General features: G+C 39.8%; 2 protein-coding genes across 6 annotated transcripts in view; one reads left to right on the plus strand and one right to left on the minus strand.

Annotated features, from left to right (window-relative positions):
* Window positions 1-27,533, minus strand: ZNF25 (zinc finger protein 25). 2 transcript variants are annotated; one of them, XM_008987599.5, is made up of 7 exons: window positions 27,384-27,533; window positions 23,052-23,158; window positions 22,828-22,944; window positions 8,032-8,158; window positions 7,634-7,729; window positions 3,785-3,848; window positions 1-3,292 (listed from the first exon to the last, which is right to left on the minus strand). In XM_008987599.5, exons 3-7 carry the CDS (start codon window positions 22,840-22,842, stop codon window positions 2,224-2,226), a joined length of 1,371 nt encoding a protein of 456 aa, XP_008985847.1. In that variant the 5' UTR covers window positions 22,843-22,944; window positions 23,052-23,158; window positions 27,384-27,533; the 3' UTR covers window positions 1-2,223. The 2 variants fall into 2 exon arrangements, with proteins under 2 accessions (XP_008985847.1, XP_002761988.2); XM_002761942.7 differs by having other exon boundaries at window positions 26,950-27,533.
* Window positions 1-27,983, plus strand: part of LOC100398456 (uncharacterized) — a 149,780-nt gene that overhangs the window by 51,632 nt on the left and 70,165 nt on the right. The gene's annotated exons all lie outside the window — the stretch shown is intronic.

A 27,983-nucleotide genomic window follows, 5' to 3' on the forward strand; every position in this document is an offset into this window, starting at 1 on the left:
TTTAATTTAGACAATGTTTATTTCATATATTTACTGCTACATTCCTTCAAGAAATTTTTCATTTTGATGTTATGACAAGCAAGTAAAAAACACATTTCTTTGAAAAAATACTTCTAAGCTCAGGCTTTTAACATATAAATATAATGCACAAAATAAATATACTGCAAAAAAACCACCCACCTACAAATTGCTTAATGCATCATTTTGAAACACGTAATGTTTATAAAAGCGTAACTCTACATTCTTGCATGTTCAGCTCTAAGTAACAGAAAACCTTACTTTGCAAAGTGCTAGATCTTAGGCTCAAAGAGCATATGGTGTCTGCCACAACTACTCAACCCTGCTGGGGTAGTGCGAAGACAGCCACAGGCCAAACATAAACAGATGTTTTTTGTTTGTATTTGTTTTTTCAAAAATTTATGGACACTGAAATTTGAATATATAATTTTCATGTGTCACAATATTCTTTGATTTTTTTCAACCATTTAGAAATATAAAACCATTCTTAGCTTGCAGGATACAAAAATGGGTAGTGGGCCACATCTGTCCGATGGACTGTCATTTATCAAACCCTGACTTAGTGTAATCAGGATCTGCTCTTGCCCCTAAATCACTTGTAGGAAAAGAAACAAACAACAACCAACCAAGTCAAGGCACTGGCACCAAGAAGGTGGAGGATGAATGTTGAGTAGCCAACCTTCTTTTTTTTTTTTCTTGCAGAGTAATTCACAAAATACAAATAATGAAGATAACCTTTAACATACAGCTGTTGTGTCTAAGACACTATCGTAAGTGCTTTGAATATGTTAACTCATGTAGAACTCAAAGCAATCCTAAGATGTTGTCACTATCACTACTCTTTTTGGAAAGGGAACTGAGGCACAGAGACATTAAGTAGCATGTTCCATGCTGGAATCTGGGCCCAGGCAGCAGGAGTCCAGAGTCCACACCCTTAAGTATCCCACGTTGCTTTTATGAGGAAGAAAAAGTTAGTGAAGGACTTTTAGGATTCTCAGACAAAATACAAATGCATATAGCTCTGCTTCCTGCTTACACATCAACAGTAAGATATATAATATTTCTTACATTGCACTATTTGTTTTCATTGTGTAGACTGTAATAAATATTACTGTTTTTAACTGACTAAAACAGCTCAGGCTTTTGCTATATATATAAATAAATGTGTCCCTAATTCAAAACTTGGCTGGCAGTTGAAAATTTTACAAAAACAAGTAACACTTTCTATAGCCATTTACAAACACCAAGAAATAGGAGAAAAAGATGCCTTATAATTTAAAAGGAATATTACACTTACAATATAAATACAACAAGAGTCACTACTGAGACTTAATGTGTGACATTGTCATACACATAATAGTTACTGAACTAAGATTACATATTTCCCTATGTACAATTATGGATGGATTCCACATGCACATTGAACATCCACAAGTTACATGTTATAGCACACTCACATACACACAAAGTCCTCACATATACTAAAAGACATTTAATGTATGATTAATGATGTTGACTGATAATTTGTGCTTTTTAAAAGCTTCATATATGTAGACATTTGCAGGTTTCCTTTTAAATCTTGGCATCAGATCTGCAACATAACTTCTAGTATAACTGTTTCCCTCAGTACAAATTATTTGAATTTTTGTTGAAAACCTTCCAAATATTTAAAATATCTATCCAAGTACCAGTAATCTGACATTGAATGAAACACCAATTCTTGATAAAGGCTTTTTATATCTGCTACCATCTATGCAGTTATCCCTTTGAATTCTCTAATATGTGAGCGCTAATTGTGTAAAGAGATTTCTAGATACTCAAGGAGCTTCTCACTTGTGAGCTTTTAGATGTCTACAGCTGGCTGCCCTGACAGAAAATGTCATGACATTCGTTTTACTTACAGGATTTCTCTCCTGTGTGATTTCTATGTTACAAAAGTATGACTTCTGAAAGGTTTCCTTTCTATTTTACAATTTGAATGGCTTCTGCTATCTATATTATCTACTATTTAGAAAAACCCACCACATAAAATTTTCTCCTAAATAAACGTACAGGATTTCTCTCTATATATTTGCTGATATACAGATAGAGGAAAGATTGTAGCTAAAAATTACCCTATGCTGATGCCATTCATAAGGTGTACCTCTTGCATGAAATATCTGATTGTTCTGAAAGGTGAATTCAGTCAGAATTTCCCAACTCATCTTACTTCTCGGCCTTCCCCTTCTTTGTGTGTGTCTTCTGATGTGCAGTGAGTTGTGACTTCTGGATAAAGGTTTCCCCACACTCCTGACACTCATAGGGCTTCTCCCCTGTGTGTTTTCTCTGATGTATAATAAAATGTGACTTCTGAGAAAAGGACTTCCCACATTCCTTGCATTCATAGGGCTTCTCTCCTGTGTGAGTCCTTTGATGTAATCTGAGGACCGAATTCACAGAGAAAGATTTGCCACATTCTGTGCATTCATAGGGTTTCTCCCCTGTGTGTTTTCTCTGATGTTTAGTGAGGTCTGATTTATAGTAAAAGGTTTTCCCACATTTATTACATTCAAAGGGTTTCTCCCCTGTGTGAGTTCGCTGATGTACTGTGAGGGCTGACTTCTGGAAGAAGCATTTCCTACATTCCTTACATTCATAGGGTTTCTCTCCTGTGTGAGTTCTCTGATGTGTTTTGAGGTGTGAATTCCTAGAGAAGAATTTCCCACATTCCTTACATTTATAGGGTTTCTCCCCTGTATGTGTTCTCTGATGTACTGTGAGGTGTGACTTCTGGGAAAAGGCTTTGCCACACTCCTTACACTCATAGGGTTTCTCCCCTGTGTGTGTTTTCTGATGTACCATGAGATATGCCTTCACATAGAAGAACTTACCACATTCAGTACATTCAAAAGGTTTCTCCCCTGTGTGTGTTTTCTGATGTTCTATAAGATGTGGTTTCTGGTAGAAGGATTTCTCGCACTGATTACATTCATACGGTTTCTCTCCCACGTGGGTTCTCAGATGTCTACTGAGAGATGATAGGTGGTAAAATATTTTCTTACATTCTTTACACTCATAGGTTTTCTCTCGTGTGTGAACTTTTTGATGTCTTGTGAGGTCTTCAGTTTTAGAGAAAGATTTCTCACATTTATCACAGTCGTATGATTTGCCCTTTGAATGAGTATGCTGATGTACTATGAGGGCAGACTTCTGGCAGAAGAACTTCCCACATTCCTTACATTCGTAGGCTTTCTCTGTGGCATAAGTTTTCTGGTGTTTTGTGAGTTTTCCATTCCTATACAGAAAGTTCCACATTCATTAATGTGTAAAGCTTTTTAGGCTTTTCCCCCCGCCACTGGGCGTATTTTCCAAGTACATTTGAAGACTGATTTCTAGAAATGTTCCCATATTTATTAGATCCATAGGGTTTATCCACTGTGAGCATTCTCTGACCTACATTGTAGTTTAAACATTTGATCAGGTGAACCTGTATTTGCATACTATTCATAGGGTCTCTCAATTGAATGCATACTATTTTGTATAGTAAAACCTCCCTTTATTATTTAATTCAGAAGAGTCAAAAGACTACTTCAAAATTTCAATTTCCTGATCCTGCATGAGGTCTCTATAAAAAAGGGCATTCCCATTTGGATGATATTTCTCTGGGTTTACTTTGCAGTGTTAGTTTTCAATGTTTAGTATTAACTAGTGCCCTTCCATTTCTAGTAACCCCTTCAAGACTCTTGCTTACAAATCTTCTGTCTTAAACATTAATTCTTGAACTTGCCTTGAATTTCCAGCTTGGCTTTCCTGGTATCTTGCTTCTAGGTCGTGAATATTCCATAGGTCTTCTACGAGATAATAAAAAATTTAATACTTTATAAATACTAACACATTAATATTGTCATAGGGTTGATTCTTAGGCCTCAGGCCAATCTCTTGTAATGAAAGAACTCTCATATGCAAATTTCCTCTATCCCATAGTTTTGGGAAAAAAAAAAGAAACTAAAACACTAAAAACTGCTGTCACACAAAGAAGGAGCTTAGTTGTAGGCCCAGGTACTCTGACATTTTTACAAATATGACCTTAAGAGCTTGGAGGAGAAAGTTAAAACAGAAAACAAAGAATCAGAGGCAGAGAAAACAGGACATCTGAAGTGTTGCTGAATGGGAGTGTGGGCCCCTTAAAGACCATGAACAGTAAGTAGGATAAGAAAAACTACTGGAAAACAGTGTGCCCTGGAATTACATGGAAAAGAGTAAACTGGATGAAGGAGCTGAAGTGTAGGTCTTTATTCCCTCAAACCTAGATTACTGTGCTAGGATTCCTACTAGTTAGCAGACAGACTTCCACTTATTTCCTCTTCATCCGTCCACAACAATCTGGGTGTCAATACTAAAGTGACTTTCTCAGAACATCTGTATCCTCAGGCTTAGAGGAAGAGTCCTGTAGCTTGAGCTTTCACTCTCCATCTAGTTGGCTTTATTTTCAAGACAGGAAGACTGAGGACCACATATATCCAAAAGGAAGGATTTTCTTAAAACCAGCAGGGTAAGCCATCTGTACAAGGATGAATTCCTAGTTGTACCACTGGAGGTTTGCAATTCTGAACTTATCCTGACCACCAAATCCTAAACTTCTAAAGCACTTATTACTCATGACTCAACACTAATCTTGAATTTCATTTTCATATCTTTCTTCCTTCATCTTCGTTTCCAGTTTACTACAGGATCTTTAAAGTTTCAATTACTGAACATCATTCTAGAATCTTTAGTGACCTTCATATTTATCCATCTTTAAGAGCATGAAAGCAAGTGAAAGATTACTAGCAGAGGCTTGGAGTTGGAATTTCATGGCAGTGGTGGGGAATACATAAGAAAAGCCACAGAGCAGGCGTGGTAGCTCACGCCTGTAATCCCACCACTTTGGGAGGCCAAGGTAGGCAGATCACGAGGTCAGGAGTTCAAGACCAGCCTGGCCAACATGGTGAAACCCTGTCTCTACTAAAAATACAAAAATTAACTGGGCACAGTGCCAAGCACCTGTAATACCAGCTACTCAGGAGGCTGAGGCAAGCGAATTGCTTGAACCCAGGAGGCAGAGGTTGCCTTGAACTGAGATCAGAACAGTGCACTCTAGCCTTGATGACAGAGTGAGATTCCACCTCAAAATAAATAAAGTCACTTGATAGGGACTTGTGCAACGTTGTCTCAGATACACATGAAGTAAGATCGTAGGTATGGGCCGGGCACAGTGGTTTATGCCGATGATCCCAGCACTTGGGGGGCTGAGGCGTGTGGATCACCTGAGGTCAGGATTTTGAGACCAGCCTGACCAACATGGTGAAACCTTGTCTCTACTAAATAGAAAAATTAGCTGGGCGTGGTGGCGGGCACCTGTAATCCCAGCTACTCAGGAGGCTGAGACAGGAGAATCTCTTGAACCAGGGAGGAAGAGGTTGCAGTGAGCCAAGCTTGTGCTACTGTACTCCAGCCTGGGCAACAGAGCGAGATGCCATCTCAAAAAAAAAGATCTTATGTATGGAAAACTTTTTTTTTTTTTTTTGAGACAGAGTTTTGCTCTTGTTGCCCAAGCTGAAGTGCATTGGCACAATCTCGGCTCACTGCAACCTCTGCCTCCCAGGTGCTAGCGATTCTCCTGCTTCAGCCTCCCTAGTTAGTAGCTGGGATTACAAATGCCTGTTACCATGCCCAGCTAATTTTTATATTTTTAGTAGAGACGGGGTTTCAGTATGTTGGCCAGGCTGGTCTTGAACTCCTGACCTCAGGCGATCCACCCACCTCAGCCTCCCAAAGTACTGGGATTACAAGCGTGAGCCACCACACCTGGCTGAAAAACATTTAAAAGCTTAGTAAAATGGAGATTAACATATGTTTTGGGGCCACAAGGAGAAATAAGTTGCATGGGCAAGAGAGGGCCAGACTAGTTCTTGACAGAAAATTCATTTAATTTGTATTGTAATACTGAGTCAGTATTAAGTATACCATGCAGGCGATGTACATCTGCTGCATTATACAACTACTATGGGAATTTAAATCAACATTTTTTGTTTTGACCCTAACAAGGAAGGAAGTAGAATAAGCAGAACTATCTTATAAGGAGGTAAAATATACAATGAGAATATATATAGGGCAAAGATGCTGGAGAGGTCAATTTTAGGAGTTATCATAAAAACCAAAACATTGGCCTTAAGAATGGAGGAGCTCTTATAGGCATTACAAAAAGGGCACAGAGCAGAAAGTAGGGCATGTCTATCTGTTGTTAATTATTTTTATTTTTTATTTTCATAAACATGAGTCTCACTGTTTCCCAGGCTGCATTGCAGTGGGGCAATCTTGGCTTACTGTAACCTCTGCTTCCTGGGTTCAAGAGATTCTCATGGCTGAGCTTCCCAAGTAGCTTGGAATACATAGGTATATGCCACCATGCCTGGCTAATTTGTGTATTTTTAGTAGAGACATCGTTTCATCATGTTGGCTAGGCTGGTTTCAAACTCATGGCCTCAAGTGATCCACCCACTTTGGCCTCCCAAAATGCCTGGATTACAGGGGTGAGCCACCACATCCGGCCAATCTCTTGTTAATTAATAGTCAACAAATATCTAGTGAGCAACTAATATGTAATATGCATTGATCCCGATACTCCCAACACTTCTGTGCATAAGTTAGAAAATACATGAGAAACATTTAAGGAGGCAAGATGAGATTGTCTTAGTGTTATCCAAATAAGGTGCAGTAGATTTTAGGGAGGATAAGCAGCGCTTTGTGGGAAGGATAAACACTATATAGCAGAAAGTAGCAACTCTGAAATGAAAGAATTGATGAGTGGCATAACAATTTCTAATCTGAGTTCAGAATTTAAAGAAAAAATGGGAAGTTAAAATTGGTGCCAAAATAACTGAGGTATTTTGTTAATAAAAGGAGTAATATATCATTTTAAAAAGTTATAATTCAGATTTACTAACACTTTATAGTTGCATACTCTAATGGCAGGGAGTAACTGGCAATTCTAGAGAAAAAGACAAAAATATTACAAGTGTAAGGAGGGATTAATGTTGGTCCACAGGAAGAAGTAGTAAATCTATTTAAAACATGTCTAGCAAAGGAGAGAATTTAAGTAGAGAGAACAAAAATTGGAGGTGTGACTTAGGTTTTCTACATGTGCAGATCAAGTGTCCTTAATCGCTTCTAAAACTATAGGACATTTATAAAGAGATTGCTGAGGCTGGGCGTGGTGGCACACTCCTGTAATCCCAGCACTTTGGGAGGCCAAGGTAGGAGGATCACCTGAGGTTGGGAGTTTGAGACCACCCTGACCAATGTGGAGAAACCCCATCTCTATTGAAAATACAAAATTAGCCAGGCATGGTGGTGCATGCCTTTTAATCCCAACTACTTAGGAGGCTGAAACAGGAGAATCACTTGAACCTGGGAGGTAGAAGTTGTGGTGAACTGAGAACACGCCATTGTACTCCAGCCTGGGCAACAAGAGCAAAACTCTGTCTCAGAAAAAACAAAAACAAAAAAAAACACCACATTGCTGAAAAATATTACAGAAGGCAAGAGGCACCAACCACCTCAACAGTAACATGGGATAGAATTTCTTCTAACTCACCAGGGAGGCCCCGATGTGGAAATTCTACTTCTAACATCCATGGCTCTTTTCCTTGCTTCAACTTGAAGACCACATTTGGCTTATTCACACGGTAACCTATGAATGGAAAATATCAAGGAAATGATACAAATTGCTTGGAATTTAGGGACTGTGAAAGATGAGGAAGTGCAGTTTCAGGAGAATGATGAAGGTTCCAGTTAGACTTGGCAAATTTAGATTCTTTCAGTGGGGCAGGAGGGACACAATTTTTTTTCAAGTACCCAAAGTGGATTTATTAACTTGGACCTCTGAATCATAGCTAATGTCAATCATTCAACCCTATAGGGACCTCTTATACTCCAGCAACTGAGAAGGGAGATGCAGACTACTAGGAGTTACACCTGGGGAAGTTTCCTCACCCACTGAGACCAAGTGACTATAGTTTTCCAGCATCACATCTTTGTACAGGGTCCTCTGAGCAGGGGTCAGTAATTTCCATTCCTCCTTTGTGAATTCCACAATAACATCCTTTAATGTCACAGGTACCTGGAATAACATATTTCAGTTTAATCTGAAGTAACCAGAATAGAGTACCATTGAAAAGACACATGTGAGCTAGCTCTTAGTGTACTAATTGCAAAGTCACTCGGGAGAGTTAGGATATATGCCATGCTGTACCCTGCTTTATTTGTAGAGGAAATATTTGTTCAGTACATATTTGCTGAGTTCCCACTCCATGCCTGGAACTCTGCTGAACATACAAAGATGAAGAAAAAAAATGAGTGTCATGTGCTGTATAATGACATTTCAGTTTACAGATTCCATATATGATGACAATCCTACAAGAAGATACTGTATCTTTATTGTCTGTTTTCTATGTTTAGATTCACAGATCCTTGTTGTGTTACAAATTGCCTACAGTGTTCAGTACAGTAACATACTATATAGGTTTGTAGCCTAGGAGCAATGGGCTATACCACATAGCCTAGGTGTGCAGTAGGCTGCACCATCTGGGCTCGTATAAGGACACTCTGTTTGCATGACAAGCTCACCTAATGATACCTTTCTCAGAACATATTCCCATCACTAGGTTTCACATGACTGTATTTTGTTATCAAGGAGCATAGGTTTTGCTGGGGAGACAAAGGTGAAAATGCTAAAATACAGTATGTGAACCAGGTGCCACGATAGAAACATGTACACAATACAAGACAGTCACAAATGGGGGTAGTTATTTGCATTTCGTATTGTCATGTTAGATTTTATTAGGTGGTCAAACTACCTAACGTAAACTTTAGGAATAAAGAAAACACAAGTGGCAAAGGCATGAATGCATGAGAAATTGCAAGTTTAGGAAACCTTGTGATTTATGATATGAGAATAGAGCATAGGACCAAGATTAGTTAGAAGGTTACAATGCAGTCAAGGGACAGGACATGAAGAACTTCTGACCAGTAAAGTATATTTTGAATACTCATTTAATAACTACATTTCTGCTTATTAATACATTACACACATTTGCATCTATTAATGTTTATTAAGAATTAAGGGGGTGGGTGTGGTGGCTCATGCCTGTAACACCAGCTATTTGAGAGGGTGATATGGGAGAATCACATGAACCTGGGAGGTCGAGGCTGAAGTGAGACAGAGCAAGACTCTATCTAAAAAACAGAAATTAGGCTGGGCATGATGGCCTACGCCTGTAATCCCACGACTTTCAGAACCAAAGTGGTGGATAACCTGAAGGCAGGAGTTTGAGACTAGCCTGGCCAACATGGCAAAACCCTGTCTCTACTAAAATTACAAAAATCAACTGAGCATGGTGGCACACACCTGTAGTCCCAGCTACTCAGGAGGGTGAGGCAGGATAATGGCTTGAACCTGGGAGGTGGAGGTTTTTGTTTATACAAAACATGAATAGATATTCTGCTATTTCATACTATGTGAAATGTTTTTTATATGTCTCTGGGATGCTCACCATTCACTGTGTAGAATAAAATACACCACCCTAAAGAGACATGTCAAGCAAGCACTGGAGTTATAGGGGTAAATGAGTGGTTTAGGAGAAAACTTTAATTTTTTTGAGATGGAGTCTCACTCTGTTGCCCAGGCTGGAGTGCATTGGTACAATCTTAGCTTACTGCAATCTCTGCCTCCTAGGTTCAAGCAGTTCTCTGCCTCAGCCTCCCAAGTAGCTTGGCTGATTTTTATATTTTTAGTAGTGATGGGGTTTCATCATCTTGGCCAGGTTGGTCTTGAACTCCTGACCTCATGATCCACCCACCTCGGCCTCCCAAAGTGCAGGGATTACAGGTGTGAGCCACCGCGCCTAGCCCTAGGAGAAAACTTTAAAGTAGAAGTGGCAAATGGCACACTAGAAAAATCAAACAAACATTTATATGAAAGCAACAGCAGTGGGTGAAAGTAGAACATGACTTTGTAATTAATTGGAAATTAGTTAATAACCACTGGGAGAAAGGGGGAGGGGAGCTCCCATAGTGTCTATAGATGCCTCGTTCATGGGTATAGTCATAGTGCCAATTATTTTCAATCCTTCACTTTTATTGAGAGAACTGTATAAGGCTATTAAATTTCCTGTAATTATTATATTATTTATAGTCCATGAAATTCAAAAGGCAGTATGTTTACTTGCAGAACATCTTGACTGGATATAAATTCTAGGTTCATTTTTTTTTGAGATGGAGTCTGGTTCTGTCTCTCAAGCTGGAGTGCAGTGGCATGATCTCGGCTCACTGCAACCTCTCCCTGTTGGGTTCAAACAATTCTCCTACATCAGCCTCCCAAGTAGCTTGGATTACAGGCACCCACCACCATGCCTGGCTAATTTTTTTTTTTTTCAGACAGAGTCTCGCTCTTGTTGCCCAGGCTGGAGTGCAATGGCATGATTTCAGCTCACCGCAACCTCTGCCTCCTGGGTTCAAGCGATTCTCTTTGATCAGCCTCCTAAGTAGCTGGGATTACAAGCATGTGCCACCATGCCTGGTGAATTTTTGTATTTTTAGTAGAGATGGGGGTTTCTCCATTTTGGTCATGTTGGTCTCAGGTGATCCACCTGCCTCGGCCTCTCAAAGTTCTAGGATTATAGGTGTGGGCCTTCACACCCGGCCAATTTTTATATTTTTAGTAGAGACGGGGTTTAACCATGTTAGCCAGGCTGGTCTGGAACTCCGGACCTCAGGTAATCTGCCCATCTCGGCCTCCCAAAGTGCTGGGATTACAAGCCTGAGCTACCATATCCAGACGATTCATATTTTTTTTACAAACCAACATTATTGTGTGGCAACCAGGAAGTTTGTAAATGAAAATGTCCAGGATAAGTTGGGCAGGAGTTAATGTGTTGAATTGTGTTTATGCTGTGCTTAAAGTGACTGTGGAACATAAAGCTGCACTTGTCCATTTTGGCAGATAAACATATGAGTAAGTTTCCATAAATAGAATTTTCAAATATTATAAAAATGGAGTTCCAGAAGAGCTCAAAAAAAGAAGCTGTGGGAACAGCAGTATTTGAGATAATGGCAGGAGACCAGGCCCAGACCATGGAGCCTGAGAGAACTTCTCTAAACATAAGAGTAAGCCAGGAGGAGTGTCTAGGAAACTAAAGAAAGGGAGACTCACAAATAAGGGACAGTTCTTGTTCAGATTCCAAATGTAGAGTCCAAATTAGCATAACCACATACCAGAACAGCAAAGGAGTGAAAGCTGTAATCAGTAAGCAGGCCTTTTGAGAAATTTTGGAAATATCTAGAATTCCTAAGACCAGATAAGAGAATCCAGCTCTTGGATACACATCCTAACAAAGAGCTCATACAAACTTCTATGCTCAGAATCAAAGGGTTGTGGTTTGGCAAGGACAGAAGGATGACTGATAGGAAAATTAATCAATGACTCCCCACTTCAACAACAACAACAACAACAACAACAAAACCAAAGAGCATCCAGCACAAACCAAAAGCTGATGAAAGGACCCCACCACATAATGGCACATAATGGTACCAGGGGCAACTAGGCAACATGATTACTTAACCAGGATCCCTAAATGTCAGCACAATACAGACAAAACGATAAACACAAAATTGTACTATATACATAGACATTTTATTCTTTTGAAATACATCTGTGTTTTTTTAAAGCAACACTTCTATTTCTGTGAAAACATATAATGACTAGTTTCTTAGACGACAGCAATTCTGTTTCAGCAATTAAGACATTACCTAAGAGAATAAGGACAAAACTGACATATGACTTTTCATATGTAGAACCAAATGTTAAAAGACGAGGAAAAAAATGCCCAAAAAGGATAAAGGTTTTGAGCCTAGAATTCCATGTCCTGCCAAATTTTTCATTCGAGGATAAGAAAGAAAAATGTTTTCATAAATACAAACATGTTAAAAGCATACAAATGATGCACCAACTTTGCGAGGCATTCTAGAATATACTTAATAGAAACTACAAAAAAAAAAAAAATCACATGGCAAATTAGATATAAAAGCTAACCAGGGCCGGGCACGGTGGCTCACACCTGTAATCCCAGAACTTTGGGGGGCCGAAGCGGGCAGATCACCTGAGGTTGGGAGTTCGAGACCAGCCTGACCAACATGGAGAAACCCTGTCTCTACTAAAAATACAAAATTAGCCAGACACGGTGGCACATGCCTGTAATCCCAGCTACTCAGGAGGCTGAGGCAGGAGAATTGCTTGAAACCGGGAGGCGGAGGTTGTGGCGAGCCGAGATCACACCATTGCACTCCAGCCTGGGCAACAAGAGTGAAACTCTGTCTCAAAAGAAAATAAAAAAGCTAACCAGATACACGATAATAACTTATTTCTCACATAGCGATAACAGAACACTATAAACTATAAAGTGGAGTGATTACAGAAGTGAGCAGGAAAAGACTATTTTGTATACTAAATTATCTTTCAAAGATGCTTACAAATATGTTAACAAAATGCTCACATCTTTTCATGAAATATTCACTGAAAGACCATTTTTTGGGCCAGAAAAATAAACTAACAGAATTGAAAGCATACCAAATATATTCTCTGACCACAATAGACAAACTAGAAATCAGTAACACAAAGTTATCTGGAATATTATCAAATATTTGAAAATAATAGGTGAACATTTTATTTAATGTTATTGGAAAATAACATTTGAATTTGGTTCTCTGAAAAAACTAAGAAAGTTGATAAACCTATATTCAGAATGACCAAGAAAAAAAATACACATTAACAATATAAGAAATGAAAAAGGGGATAGTTACTAAAGGCCCTACAAACATTAAAAGGGTAATAAGAGAATACTACAAAATAGTCTATATGCATAAATTTGACAACTTAGATGAAATGGATTAATTCCTTGAAAGAGGATAACTACCAAAACTCAGGGAGAAATATCTAAGCTAAATAATCTTAGTGTCTTTTATATTAAATAAACTGAATCTGTAGTTAAAAACCTTTTAATATGAATGACTTCGCAAGAAACGGTGACTTAGGAGCTCTAAGAATTGGTTCCTCCACAGAGGCAACCATTAAAGCTGACAAAAACTGATAGAATCAACTTTTTGGAACTCTAAACTTTATTTTTTTTTAACGAGCAAACAATGGAGTACTGTTTTTTTTTTTCTTCAAGATGAAGTCTCGCTCTGTCACCCAGGCTGGAGTGCAATGGCACTATCTCAGCCCACTGCAACTTTGCCTCCTGGGTTCAAACAGTTTTCCTGCCTCAGCCTCCCAAGTAGCTGGATTACAGGCACTCACCAACACACCCAGCTAATTTTTGTATTTTTAGTAGAGACAGGGTTTCACCAAGATGGCCAGGCTGGTCTAGAACTCCTGATGTCAGGTGATCCACCCACCTCACCATCCCAAAGTGCTGGGATTACAGGCGTGAACCACCTCATCCAGCCTCAGTGGAGTACTAAGAAAGAGGCTTCTAAATTTTGGGGAGAAAGTGTGTGGCACTCTTTTCTTACTCACCTACTGATAATAGTTTGGATGTGTGTATCCTCTAAATTTCATGCTGAAATATAATCCCCAGTGTGGGAGTTGGGGCCGGGTAGGAGGTATTTGGGTAATGGAGGTGTATCTCTTATGGATGATTTAGCACCATCCCCTTGGTGATGAGTGAGTTCTCACTCGGTTTACATGAGATCTGGTTGTTTAAAAGAATCTAGCACCAGGTCCTCAGGCTTGGTGGCTCATGCCTGTAGTCCCAGCACTTTGGGAGGCCAAGGCAGGTGGATCACAAGGTCAGGAGTTCGAGACCAGCCTAACCAACATGGTGAAACCTCATCTCTACTAAAAATACAAAAATTAGCTGGGTGTGAGGGCACATGCCTGTGATGCCAGCTACTCAGGAGGCTGAGGCAGGAGAATTGCTTGAACCCGGGAGGCGGAGGTTTCAGTGAGCCAAGATAGTGCCACTCCACTCCAGCCTGGGTGACAGAATGAGACTCTATCTCAAAAAGGAAAAAAAAAATAAAGAATCTGGCACCAGGCCCCCAGGCATGGTGGCTCACGCCTGTAGTCCTAGCACTTTGGGAGGCCAAGGTGGGTGGATCACAAGGTCATGAGTTCGAGACCAGCCTAACCAACATGGTGAAACCTCATCTCTACTAAAAATACAAAAATTAGCCAGGCATGGTGATACATGCCTGTAATCCCAGCTACTCAGGAAGCTGAGGGAGAAGAATCACTTGAACCCGAGAGGCAGAGGTTGCAGTGAGCTGAGATCATGCCACTGCACTCCAGCCTGGGTGACAGAGTGAGACTCCACCTCAGAAAAAAATTTTTTTAAGTCTGGAAGCTACCCCTTCTCTCTCGCATGTGCGCCCACTTTAACTATGTGATGTGCTGGCTCCTGGTTCACTTTCTGCCTTGAGTAAAAGCTCGTTGAGGCCTCACCAGAAGCTGAGCAGATGCCAGTGCCATGTTTCCTGTACAACCTGCAAAACCATGAGCCAATTAAACCTCTTTATAAATGACCCAGCCTCAGGTATTTCTTTATAGCAATGCAAAAAAGAACTAACACAAAATTGGTACTGAGGAGTGGAGCATTGCTATAAAGATACCTGAAGATGTAGAAGCAGCTTTCGAACTGAGTAACAAGCAGAGGTTGGAAGAATTTGGAAGGCTCAGAAGAAGACACTAAGATGAGGAAAAGTTTGAAACATCTAAGAGACAGGTTAAATGGCTGTGACCAAAATGCTGATAGTAATATGGACAGAAAAGGTTTCAGTAGAGGTCACCCATGTTTTGTTCTGGCACAGAGCTTGACTGCATGTCCTAGGGATCTGTAGAAGACTGAACTTAAGAATGATGACTTAGGGTATCTGGCAGAAGAAATTTCTAAGCATCAAAGCATTCAAGATGTGGTCTGACTGCTCCTAACAGCCCATGATCAAATACAGGAGCAAAGAAATGACTTAAAGTTGGAACTGATATTTAAAAGGGAATCAAAGCATAAAGTCTGGAAAGTTCGCAGCCTGGTCCTGTGGTACAGAAAGAATCTAAGCAGGCTGTGGAGTAACCACCACTCTCTAGCAACCACTAAAGAGATTAGCATGACTGAAACGGAGCCAAGTACTAATCCAAGACAATGGCAAAAAGGCCTTAAAGGCATTTCAGAGATCTTCAGGACAATGCCTTCCATCACAGGCCCAGAGGCCTAGGAGGAAAGAATGGTTTCAGGGGTGAGGCCTATAGCAGTGCAGCCTGGTGCAGCCTTGTGACACTGCTCCCCATATCTCAGCTGTTCTGGTTCCAGCCTCAGCTCAAGGGGCCCAGGCACAGCTTGAGCCACAGCTAAGGAGGGCACAACCTGTAATATTTCATGGTTTCCATGTAGTCTTAAGTCTTCAGATGCTCAGAATGGAAGCATAAAGGAGGCTTGGCAGCTTCCCCCTAGATTTCAGAGGATGTACTGGAAAGCCTGGGTGTCTAGGCAGAAGTCTGCCACAGAGATGGAGCCCTCACAGACAAACTACTAGTGCAATGTTGAGGGAAAATGTGGAGTTGGAGCCTCCACAGAGTCCCCACCAGGGTACTGCCTAATGGAGCTGTGGGAAGGGGACCACTACCCTCCATACTTTGGAATGCTAGGGTATTCCACTTGCAGCCACTTGCAACTTCAGAAAGCAGTCAACACCAACCATTAAGATTAATCCATTAAGATTAAAGCAGATTTCTTAACAGAAAGTATGAAAGCCAAAAGGCAGTGTGATGACATACTAAAGTGCTGAAAGAAAAGAATTCTATTTCAAGAATTCTGTTCCAGCAAGACTATCCTTCAATAATGCAAAGAAATTAAGACATTACAAGATAAACAAAAGCTAAAGCACTTTCTTGTAGACCTACCTTATAAGAAATGCTACAAGGAGTCTTTCAGTCTGAAATGAAAGACACTAGACAGTAATTCAAGGCCATATGAAGCTATAAAGAACACAGGTAAAGGTAACTATATAGGCAAATATAAAAGCTGGTATTGTTGTTTTTATTATATTTCCTCTTTTTGCTTCCTATAGGATTTAAAAGACAAATGCATAAAATAGTAACTATATGTTAATGGGCACACAACATATAAAAATATAATTTGTGACAATAACAACATAAACGGGAGAAACAGAGCTATATATCAGCAGTTTTTGTTGTTGTTTGTTTGAGATGGTGTCTCACTCTGTTGCCCAGCCTGAAGTGCAGTGGTGCGATCTCGGCTCACTGTAACCTCTACCTCCTGGGTTCAAGTGATTCTCCTGCCTCAGCCTCCCAAGAAGCTGGGACTACAGGTGCCTGCTACCACGCCTAGCTAATTTTTGTGTTTTTAGTAGTGACGGGGTTTCACTACATTGGCCAGACTGGTCTCGAACTCCTGACTTTCTGATCCGTCCACCTTGGCCTCCCAAAGTGCTGGGATTACAGGCATGAGCCGTCATACCCAGCCTATCAGCAGTTTTTATACACTGTTAAAGCTAAGCTGGTATCAATTCAAACTAAATTGTTAAAAATTAGAAAAGTTAATTATAATCCTAAGAGTAACCACTAAAAACACCTTAAAATATTCACAAAAGGAAATGAAGAGGAAAGCAAAATGGTACATTAGAAAAAATTTTAAAAGAAGGCAATATTGGAGTGTATTAGTCCATTATCACATTGCTATTAAGAACTACCTGAGGCTGGGCATGGTGGCTGACTCCTGTAATCCTAGCACAGTGGGAGGCTGAGGTGAGCGCATCATTTGACGTCAGGAGTTCAACATGGCCAACATGGCAAAACCCCGTCTCTACTAAAAATACAAAAATTAGCCAGGCATGGTAGCATGCAACTGTAATCTCAGCTACTTGGGAGGCCGAGGTAGGAGAATTGCTTGAACCCAGGAGGTGAAGGTTGCAGTAAGCCACAATCATACCACTGTATTCCAGCCTGGGTGACAGAGCAGGACTCCATCTCAATTTAAAAAAAAAAAAAGAACTACCTGAAACTGGGTAATTTATAAAGAAAAGAGGTTTAATTGGCTCGTGGTTCCATAGGCTGTACAGGAAGCATGGCTATGGAGGCCTTAGGAAACTTACAATCATGGCAGAAGGTGATCGTCACATGAAGAAGGAGGAAAGAGAGAGCAAAGGGGAAAGTACTACATATTTTTAATCAGATCTTGTCAGAAAATCTGTTCACAAGAACAGCAAGGGGAAATACTGCACACTTTTAACCAGATCTTGTCAGAACTCACTCACTGTTCACAAGAACAGTAAGGGGGAAGTCTGCACCCATGATCAAATCACCTCCCCCCAGGCCCCTCCTCCAACATTAAGGATTACAATTTGACGTGAGATTTGGGTGGGGACACAGAACCAAACCATATCACATAGGAATTAAAGGAAAAGATGTAAAGTTTGGAGACGAAAAATGCCAAGTTGCAGAAGTAAGTCTTTATCAAACATCACTTTAAATATAAATAGATTAGACTCACCAATTAAAGGCAGAGATTGGTTATTAAAAACATGACCCAAATTAAATCATGCTTTCTAAAATTAAATTTAGATCCAAAAACACAAGTAGGTTGAAAATAAAGGATGGAAAAGGCATTTCATGAAAATAGTAACCAAGAGAGCTGGCTGCCTAACTAAGATGAGACATAAATGAGATGGCATCCTGTATTCATGGACTGGGACACTTAATACAGTTCAAACGACAGTACTACCCAAAGAAATTTACAGATTCAAACCAGTCCCTATCAAACTTCCAATGGCTTTTGCACAGAAATGGCAAAGACTATCCTCAAATTCATATTTGAGGAATTGCAAGGGGTCCCCAATAGGCAGAATATCGGGAAAGAAAAATAAAGTCAGAGGACTCACACTTCACAATTTCAAAACTTACTATAAAGCTACAGTTATCAAAACAGTGAGGTACTGGCATAAGGACAGACATACAGTCTAATGGGAAATAACTATATCCAGAAATAAACCCGTGTATTTATGACCACATTATTTTCTTCTTTATTTTTTTTTTTTCTGAGATAGGGTCTTACTTGCTGGAGTGTAATGGTACAGTAATGGCTTACTGCAGCCTGGACCTCCCCAGGCTCAGATGATCCCCTGTCTTAGCCTCCCAAGTATCTGGGACTAAAAGTGCACACCACCCACCCAGCTAATTAGCCTCCCAAGTATCTGGGACTAAAAGTGCACACCACCCACCCAGCTAATTTTTGTATTTTGTAGAAACAGGGTTTTGCCATGTTGCCCAGGATGGTCTCGAATTCCTAGGCGCAAGAGATTTGCCCACATTGGCCACCTATAGTGATGACTACAGGCATGAGCTATCATGTCCAGCACCAACTGATTTTTCAACAATGATGCCAAGATCATTCAGTGGGAAAAGAATAGTCTCTTCACCCAATAATACTGAGAAAACTGAATGCCTACATGCATGAATTAAATGGGACCTCTACCTCACATCATATGCAAAAATCAATTCAAAATGCATCAGTGACCTAAATACATGAGTTAAATATGTAGAACTCTTAGAAGAAGACAGCCTGTCTTGAATTTGGCAATGGACTCTTCCATATGACATCAAAAGCATGAACAAAAGAAAAATAAATTGTACTTCATCATAATTTGAAATGTGCATTATAGAACACTGTCACAACAGAAAAGACAACCCACAGTGTGGAAAATATTTGCAAATCATCTATTTCATGAAGGTATATTATCCAAAATATATAAAACACTCTTGTTTTTTTTTGAGAGAGAGTCTCACACTACTGCCCAGGCTGGAGTGCAATGGTGCAATCTCAGCTCACTGCAACCTCCGCCTCCCCAGTTTAAGCTATTATCCTGCCTCAGCCTCTCCAGTAGCTGGGATTACAGGCACCCGCCTCCACTCCTGGCTAATTTTTTGTATTTTTAGTAGAGATGGGGTTTCACTATGTTGGCCAGCCTGGTCTCAAACTCCTGACCTCATGATCTGCCCACCTTGGCCTCCCAAAGTGCTGAGATTACAGGCATGAGCCACCGTGCCCGGCCTTTCTTCTTTTCTTTTTTTTTCTTTAAAGACAGAGTCTTGCTCTGTCACCCATGCTGGAGCACAACTGCACAATCTCGGCTCCCTGAAACTTCTACCTCCCGGGTTCAGGTGATTTTCCTCAGCCTTCCGAGGAGCTGGGATTATAGGCGCATACTACCACACCCAGCTAATTTTTTTTATTTTGAGTAGAAATGGGGTTTCGCCATGTCCTTGAGTGATCCGCCCACCTTGGCCTCCCAAAATGCTGGGATTACAGGTGTGAGCCACTGTGCCCAGCCATAAAACATTCTCATAATTTCACAACAAAAAGATCAACATTTCCCCAAATAATACTGACCCCTGAACAAAATAGGCATGGATGCAGATTATATTCAACCAAACATGAAGATTGAAAATATAGTATTTGCATTTTTAGTAGAGACGGGGTTCCACCATGTTGGCTCGGCTGATCTCGAACTCTTGACATCAGGTGATCCACCTGCCTTGGCCTCTCAAAGTGCCGGGATTAAGGTATGAGCCACCCCACCCAGTTTAAAAACATAGTATTTGCAAGATAGGAAACTGACACATATGGAGGACCAATTTTTTACATACATGGGTTCTGAAGAGTTGACCGCAAGACTTGAGTATGTTTGGATTTTAGTATATGCAGGGGTCCTGTAACCAATCACCTGCATATACCAAATGATGACAGTATATACAAATGGCTAAAAAGCACACTAGAAAAAAAAATAGAAAAAGAAAAAGCCCACTAGAAGATGTTCAACATAATTCATCTCTAAAGAAATGTAAGGTAAAACTGCAATAATACCACTTCACCCCCCCACCCCAATTATAATGAGCATAATTTTTAAAATGGAGAACAGGTGTTGTGGGGGGATATGGAGAAACTGAAACCCTTGTACATTGCTGATGGGAATGTAAAATGATGCAGCTGGTGTGGAAGTTCGGGAGTTCCTCAAAAAGTTAAACAGAATTGCCATATAACCCAGCAATTCCACTTTTTGGTATATAGCGAAAAGAATTGAAAATAGGTATCAAATACTTATAAACCACTCAAATGTCTGTCAATGGATGAATGACAAATTGTGGTGTATATACACAATGGCATTTGAGTCCTAAAAAGGAATGATGTAGTGCTAAATCCTCCAAGGTGGATGAACCTGGAAAACATGCTAAGTGAAAGAAAGCAGACACAAAAAGTTACATAATGTATGATCTCACTTACATGAAATATCTAGAATAGATAGATCCATAGAGACAGAAAGCATATTAGTGGCTGCCAGGGTATAAGGGGGAGAGAGAACAGGGAATGACTGCTTAATGAGTATGGAGTTTTCTTTTAGGATGGTGAAAATGTTTTGAAACTAGGGAGAGGTGGTACTATACAACACTGTGAATGTACTAAGTATTACTACCTCTCAGTTGTATACTTTTAAATGATGAATAAATAGTATGTAAATTTCACTTCAATTAAAACAAGTAAACAAAATCTTTGAACAAAAAACTGCAGGCCTAAATGGTTTCACTGAATTCAATCCAACAATGAGGCAAAAACAATACCAATTATATGCAATTTCTTTCATAGAAGCAAGAAAAAAAACCACCATTCTCAACTCATTTTATGAGGCTCACATAAAAGAGAGACCCAAATCTAACAAAAGGGATTGTTAGATCTAACAATCTGAGACCAGAATCTAACAAAAACATTACCAGAAATGACAACTATAGTGGTTGCTGGCACCAGTTTGTATCAGCTCAGATTATTAAATTTTTAGGATGTACTTGAAATTTGCCATGGTGGGAGTACTTATCCTACAGAAATTGATAAACAGTATAAACCAGCGTTCCCAACTCCTAAAATATGATTACTAAACATTTACTACTATATTGATCACTGATCAACATCCCTCATGGTGACAGATGCAAAAATCCTCAACAAAATGTTGGCAAACCTAATTCAGCAATATTATAAAACTATACACAGGCTGGGCACAGTGGCTCATGCCTGTAATCCCAGCACTTTGAGAGGCCGAGGCAGACGGATCAGAGTCAGGAAATCGAGACCGTGGTGAAACCCTGTCTCTATTAAAATACAAGAAATTAGCCAGTGTAGTGGTGCAAGCCTATAGTCCCAGCTACTTTGGCGGCTGAGGCAGGAGAATCACTTGAACCCTGGAGGCAGAGGTTGCAGGAGCCAAGATCACACCACTGCACTCCAGTCTGGCAAGAGAACGAGACCCAACTCAAAAAAATATACATATATATATACATTATGACCTATTTATCCTGGCAGTGCAAGGTTGATTCCACATTTGAACATCTATCAATGTATTTCACTATGCTAACAAACTAAAAAAGAAAAACAACACAGTTATCTCAAAAAAAAGCAGAAAAGCATTTCACAGAATTCAAGATCCATTCATAATAAAAACTCTGAACAAACTAGAAAAAAAGGGAACTTCCTTCATCTGACAAAAGGTATTTATGTAAAATCTGTAGCTTATACCATACTTATTATTGAATGGTTAAATTCTTTCCCCACAAGGTCAGGTTTCATTATGTACATTCCTTTGATATATAAAGGATGATTTTTAAATGAACAAAAAAATCAAAATTTAAAGTTTTTTACAGCCAACAAGGGCCATACATATTCTAGCTTCCTCTGCCTCTCTGATATTAACTTCTTACTATTCTTTCCCTAAGTCACATCTCTTTAGCGTCAATATCCTACATACTGTTTCTCGAACATGCTTTGGGGTGTTAGGATTACTGTTTTTCCTGCTGCTCCCTCAGACTTCTACTTGGCTCGCTCTCTCATTTAATTCAGGACTTTCCTCAAATATCATCTTTCATGGTAGCATTGTCCTAACCAACCTATAACTGGTTCCTCACTTCTCTGTATCACTGTCCTCCTAAATTGCTTGAGATTATCACTGAACATATATCTCATAAATATTAATCCAATGATGACATATTGTTATAAAATATATTTTGAAAATCACATTTTTGGCTAGGACTGGTAGCTCATGCCTGTAATCCCAGCATTTTGGGAGGCTGAGGCAGGCAGATCATTTGAGGTGAGGAGACCAGCCTGGTCAATATGGTGAAACTCCTTCTCTACTAAAAGTACAAAACTTAGCTGGGCATGGTGGCAGGTGCCTGTAATTCCAGCTACTTGGGAAGCTGAGGCAGGAGAATCACTTGAACCTGGGAGACAGAGGCTACAGTGAGCTGAGATTGTGCCACTGCACTCCAGCCTGGGCAACAGAGCAAGACTCTTATCTCAAAATAAAAAAAAATAATAAATCACATTTGTTAGCATCAATGTAATTGTATACTTTATGCCAAACAGGCAGCAATCTATTTAGCATTGCTTTCATGCCATCAGTGCAAGTATCAACAGTGTAAAAGGCAATCTGCATTTTAGCACTCTGAGTCTGGACCTCATAGACTCCTCGGGAGGGTCTTGGAGCCCCCACGGATCTGCAGACTACATTTTGAAAATTGTTTTATTCAAATGACATTTTGCCTGAAGGTGATTTTTAAACTATGTTTATGTTTCTAATTTAGTATATAGGCTCTCATTCATAAAACTCATTTTACACACACACACACACACACACACACACACACAGTGAAACAAAGTAAGGGCTAAATAAGTGACTCACCTGGAACTTGTTCATTTTCTGCTGCTTTTGGAAAAGGGTGAAAACTACAAAGCCAGAGCAGGGAAAGTTGAAAGAAAGAAGTCATAAGGAATCTTATCTGGCAGTCCTAGGAATCACCTGTGAGAAATATCCATAAAACATTTTAGTAAAATATATATATCTGAGAAAATGTCCCTTTGACCCAATAGAAAGAATAGTAAGGACCATGATAAAGTAGCACCCACCTGTCCACTGGTGACTCTGATATAAATCTTGATGAACCTGGGACATTTTTGAGTGAATCCAAACATCTCTTTCCTATTAGCTGTTTTGAAAATTATGTTTTTGTTTTCTGAATAACACAAAAGAATTGAACACTTAAGTATCCAATAATGACAGATTAGTTAAATAACATGTATAATATATCCAAAGTATGGAGTCCTTTGCTGACACTAGAAATGATGTTAGAGAGATATATTTATTGACACACAAAAGGTACTTAAGTTACATATCATAACCATTTTTTTCTATTATAAACCCAAGGTTCAAAAGTCTTTTCAAAGTTTTCAAAAACAAGACATTTTTTTGTCCCTAAGTTGCAGTCTCTCAAAAACCACTTCTCCAAGAACCTTCTTTTGATTTAAATATGATATAGTGAACTTAAAGACTCAGTTCTACCCTAGGCTCTGCTATAAACAAACTTAGTGACTGTCTTAGTTTCAATGCTTTTGTCTTTAAAATAAGTAGGAAATAGATAATTTGAATAACGCTTCATGTACCATTCTGATTCTGTAAAGGATCACAAATACAGACAGTAACTGCAATGCACTGTCCCCTTGAAACCTGGGCTGGGCCTAAAATTTAATTAGGGCCTGATGAACTCTGATTGACAATCTAATCTGCTGACAGTGACACAAATCTAGCTTCTAAAATAACAGGCATCATAATTTTCAAGTGCTTCATATATGTAGCAAAAGGCAACTACATGTCATAATCCTTAGGTCCTTTTCATAAGCAGCAGAAACCATACAGGGCATCCAAATTGGAAAGGAAAAAGTCAAATTATCTTTGTTCACAGTTGACATGACCCTATATTTAGAAAAACATAAAGACTCCACCAAAAACCTGGTAGAACTGATAAATGAATTCAGTAAAGTTTCAGGTTACAAAATCAACATTAAAAATCAGTAGCATTTCCATATACCAACAGTGAACAATCTGAAAAAGAAACCAAGAAAGCAATCCCATTTACAATAGCTACCAAAAATACTCCAACACCTAGGAATAAATTTAACCAAAAAAGTGAAAGAGCCTACAATTAAAAGTATAAAACAGACTGGGCATCATGGCTCACACCTGTAATCCCAACACTTTGGGAGGTGGAGGTGGGTAGATGACCTGAGGTCAAGAGTTCAAAATCAGACTAGCCAACATGGCAAAACCCTGTTTCCACTAAAAATACAAAAACAAACAAAAAATTAGCCAGGTGTGGTGATGCACTCCTGTAATCCCAGCTACTTGGGAGGCTGAGGCAGGAGAATCGCTGGAACCCAGTGGGCAGAGGTTGTAGTGAGCCAAGATCATGCCAAACTGAGACCCTGTATCAAAATAATAATAATAATAAAACACGGATGAATATTAAAATATAAAGATATCCCATGCTCATGCAGTGGCAGAACTAATATTGTTAAAATGTCCATAGTACTAAAAGCAATCTATAGATTCAATGCAATCCATATCCAAATACCAATGACATTCTTCACAGAAATAGGAAAAAAAAACCCTAAAATTTATATGAAACCACCAAAGCCCCTGAATAACCAAAGCAATTTTGTGCAAAAAGAACAAAGCTGGAGGCATTGCACTACCAGACTTAAAAAATATACTATAAAGCTACAGTAAACAAAACAGTATAGTACTGACATAAAAACAGTCACACAGACCAATGGAACAGAGAATTGAAAAATAAATACATGCATTTATAGCCAATTTTATTTTTGACAGAGGCACCAAGAGCACACATTGGAGAAATGACAGTTTCTTTGATAAATGGTGCTGAGAAAACTGGATATCCATGTGCAGAAGAATGAAACTAGAACCCGTCTCTCATCATGTAAAAATCAAATAATAAAGACTTAAATGTATGACCTAAAACTATGAAACTACTGGAAGAAAACATTTGGAAATGCTTCAGAACATTGGTCTGAAAGCAATCCCATTTACAATAGCTACCAAAAATACTCCAACACCTAGGAATAAATTTAACCAAAAGAGTGAAAGAGCCTACAATTAAAAGTATAAAGCAGACTGGGCATCATGCATTTTTGGTAAGACCTCAAAAGCACAAGCAACAAAGGCAAAAATAGACAAATGGGGTTACATCAAACTAAAAAGCTTCAGCACAGCAAAGTAAACAATCAGTGAAAAGACACCTAAAGAATAGGAGAAAATATTTGCAAACTACCCATCTGAAAAGATATTAATAACCAAAATATATAAGGAACTCAACAGTCAACAAAAAGTTGATTTTAAAAAATGAGCAAATGATCTGAACAGACATTTCACAATAGAAGACATACAAATGGCCAATAGTTATATAATAAAATGCTCAACATCACTAATCATCAGACAGTGCAAATCAAAAACTTCATGGGATATCATTTTACCCATTAAAATGGGTATTATAAAAAAGACAAAAAAATAACAAATGCTGGGATATGGAGAAAGGGGAACCCTCAGGTACTCTTGGTGGCAATGTAAATTAGTACAGCCACTATGGAAAACAGTATGGAGGTTCCTTAAAAAACTAAAAATAGAACTACCATAAGATCTAGCAATCTCACTGCTATCTATATATCCAAAAGAAAGGAAATCAGTATATTGAAGAGATCTCTACACTCCCATTTTACTGCAGTGCTATTCACAATAGTCAAGACACACAATCAAAGTACTCATCAATACATGAATAGATAATGAAAATTGTGGTATTTCTACACAGTGGAATATTATTCAGCCATAGAAAGAATGAAATTTTGTCATTGCAGCAATAAAGATCAAACTGGAGGACATTATGTTACATGAAATAAACCAGGCACAGAAAGACAATGTTCTCATATGTGAGAGCTAAAATAGTTGATCTCATGAAGGTAGGAAGTAGAATGATGGTTATCAGAGGCTGTGAAGGGAAGCAGGGGGTGAGGAATGAAGAAAGGCTGATTAATGGGTTCAAAAATACAGTTAAATAGAAGGAATAAGTCCTAGTGTTCAACAGCACAGTATGGTGACAGTTGTTAACAATAACAATAAATCGTTTATTGTGTATTTCAGAATAGCTAGAGGATTTGGAATATTCATAACACAAAGAAATGATAAATGAGATGGTGGATACTGTAATTACCCTGACTTGATCATCACACATTGTACACATATATCAATATTTCACATGTACCCTATATGTACATTAGGTATCCCCCCACCCAAAAAAAAACTAGGGAAAAAAACCACTTCCAGCTAGCATGGTGCTTACAAAATGAAAGCTATCAGCCATGAGAGGCATTATGATATCACCATCATAATATGGGGGCACTGATGAACTACAGTTTTCAGCTGTAAAAGAAAATTCTTTTTCCCATTTCTTCTCCTTGGAAACAAGCCTCTGGCCTGGATGGGATTCCCAGCTTCTCCTGTAAAATGCAAAACTGAGGGCTCAAATGGTGGTTTCAATTTACACATTTAACAGTCCTCTGAGAAGTGACTAAGGTTGGAGGATGCAGGAAGGCCTTAAATGATTAACCTTTTGACTCAAGGGCTCTGAAGACTCCCCAAGTATTTTTGGAAACAAAACACTACGTGCTAAGACTGGGTTCAGTATACCCCACAACTGTGTTCTGGTGGTGCTCAAGGGACAAATGCTGTGCTAAATACAATCCAAGACTGGATTTTAGTGTGGGAAGGTGCATGAACTCAGAGGAAAAAGTGAGGATTTAGATCCCACCTGCTAATACTGGGTAAACAAATTTATCTCTCTGAATCTTTAGTAGTCACATTTCTTTAAATGGAAGTGATTAAGTCGAAAGGATAGTTAATGATGATTAAATGAGCCAATAATGAAAACTGTGTCTTGTAATAATAAAAGCAGCTCACCTTTATTGAGTCCTGTATCATACTTTACATCTACTACCCTATTCAGTACCCAAAGGCCCCCATCATTTCCCAGATGGGCGTCGGGCCGAAATGGGACCACTTGCAGACGCTGGACCGGGGCCCGTGTCCCTCCTGCTTCCTAGCACCACGTCTGCTGCGGCCAGCGCGCCTGACGTGGCGGCTCCGGTCCACGTCACACAGCGTGGCTGCCTCGGGTGCCGGCTGCTCTGCCGCCGCAGGCCTCCTTCGGCCCCCCTCAAACAGGTCGGGCAAACGCCATTCAGAGCAGGGGCACTAGCGCAAACGGCCGACCTTCACGCCAGGCCGCTCTCACCCGGGGTCCTTCGCGGAGGCCGCTCCCGGGCCAGGAGGAGGCTTCCTGGCTTGAGACCCCGCCTCCCAAGCCCTCCCGCCCGCAAAGGCCTTCGACACACCTGCAGGGGCTCGGTCTCCGCTCCCGGCCCGCGCCGAACCCAGACCCCGCCCTTTGCCGCCTAGCCGGGACTTGGAAGCCCCGGAGTCCTCTCACTCCCTGGGGCGTGAGACAAAAACGGCTACGCCAGAAAGAAGACGGCAGTGCACATGCGCAGAACGTTCTCCGAGCCCTACCCCAGAACTACGCTTCCCAGAAGGCCTGGCTGCGCCTCCATCTTGGATGACGTCCTGAGGCGCTACCTCCTCCAGTGGCCTGAGTGAATGCTGTCGGGTTTCCTGATGCCGACTGGTGCTGGCCTTGCTCAGTGATGGCCCTAGAGCCGCACCCCACATAGTGGGCCTTGAAGATAAGGTCACCGTGAGATGCTGCAAGGAACACTGATGGGCAGTTTCGTTAAAGTGATTGAACTCCGTGGCTACAGTAGTACATAGGATATGAGGGATAATGCCTAGCTTTCACAATTGTGCAAACGATACATGAAACGTAATAAACTAGAAAATATGTGTAAGCTAATACAGAGAACGAGTGCTACACATACCACTTCCCAAAACGAAAACGCTTAATGTTAGGTGTACATCCTTCTCATAAATGTACACAG

Source organism: Callithrix jacchus, chromosome 12, assembly GCF_049354715.1.
Source record: "Callithrix jacchus isolate 240 chromosome 12, calJac240_pri, whole genome shotgun sequence".
NCBI classification, from domain to species: domain Eukaryota; kingdom Metazoa; phylum Chordata; class Mammalia; order Primates; family Cebidae; genus Callithrix; species Callithrix jacchus.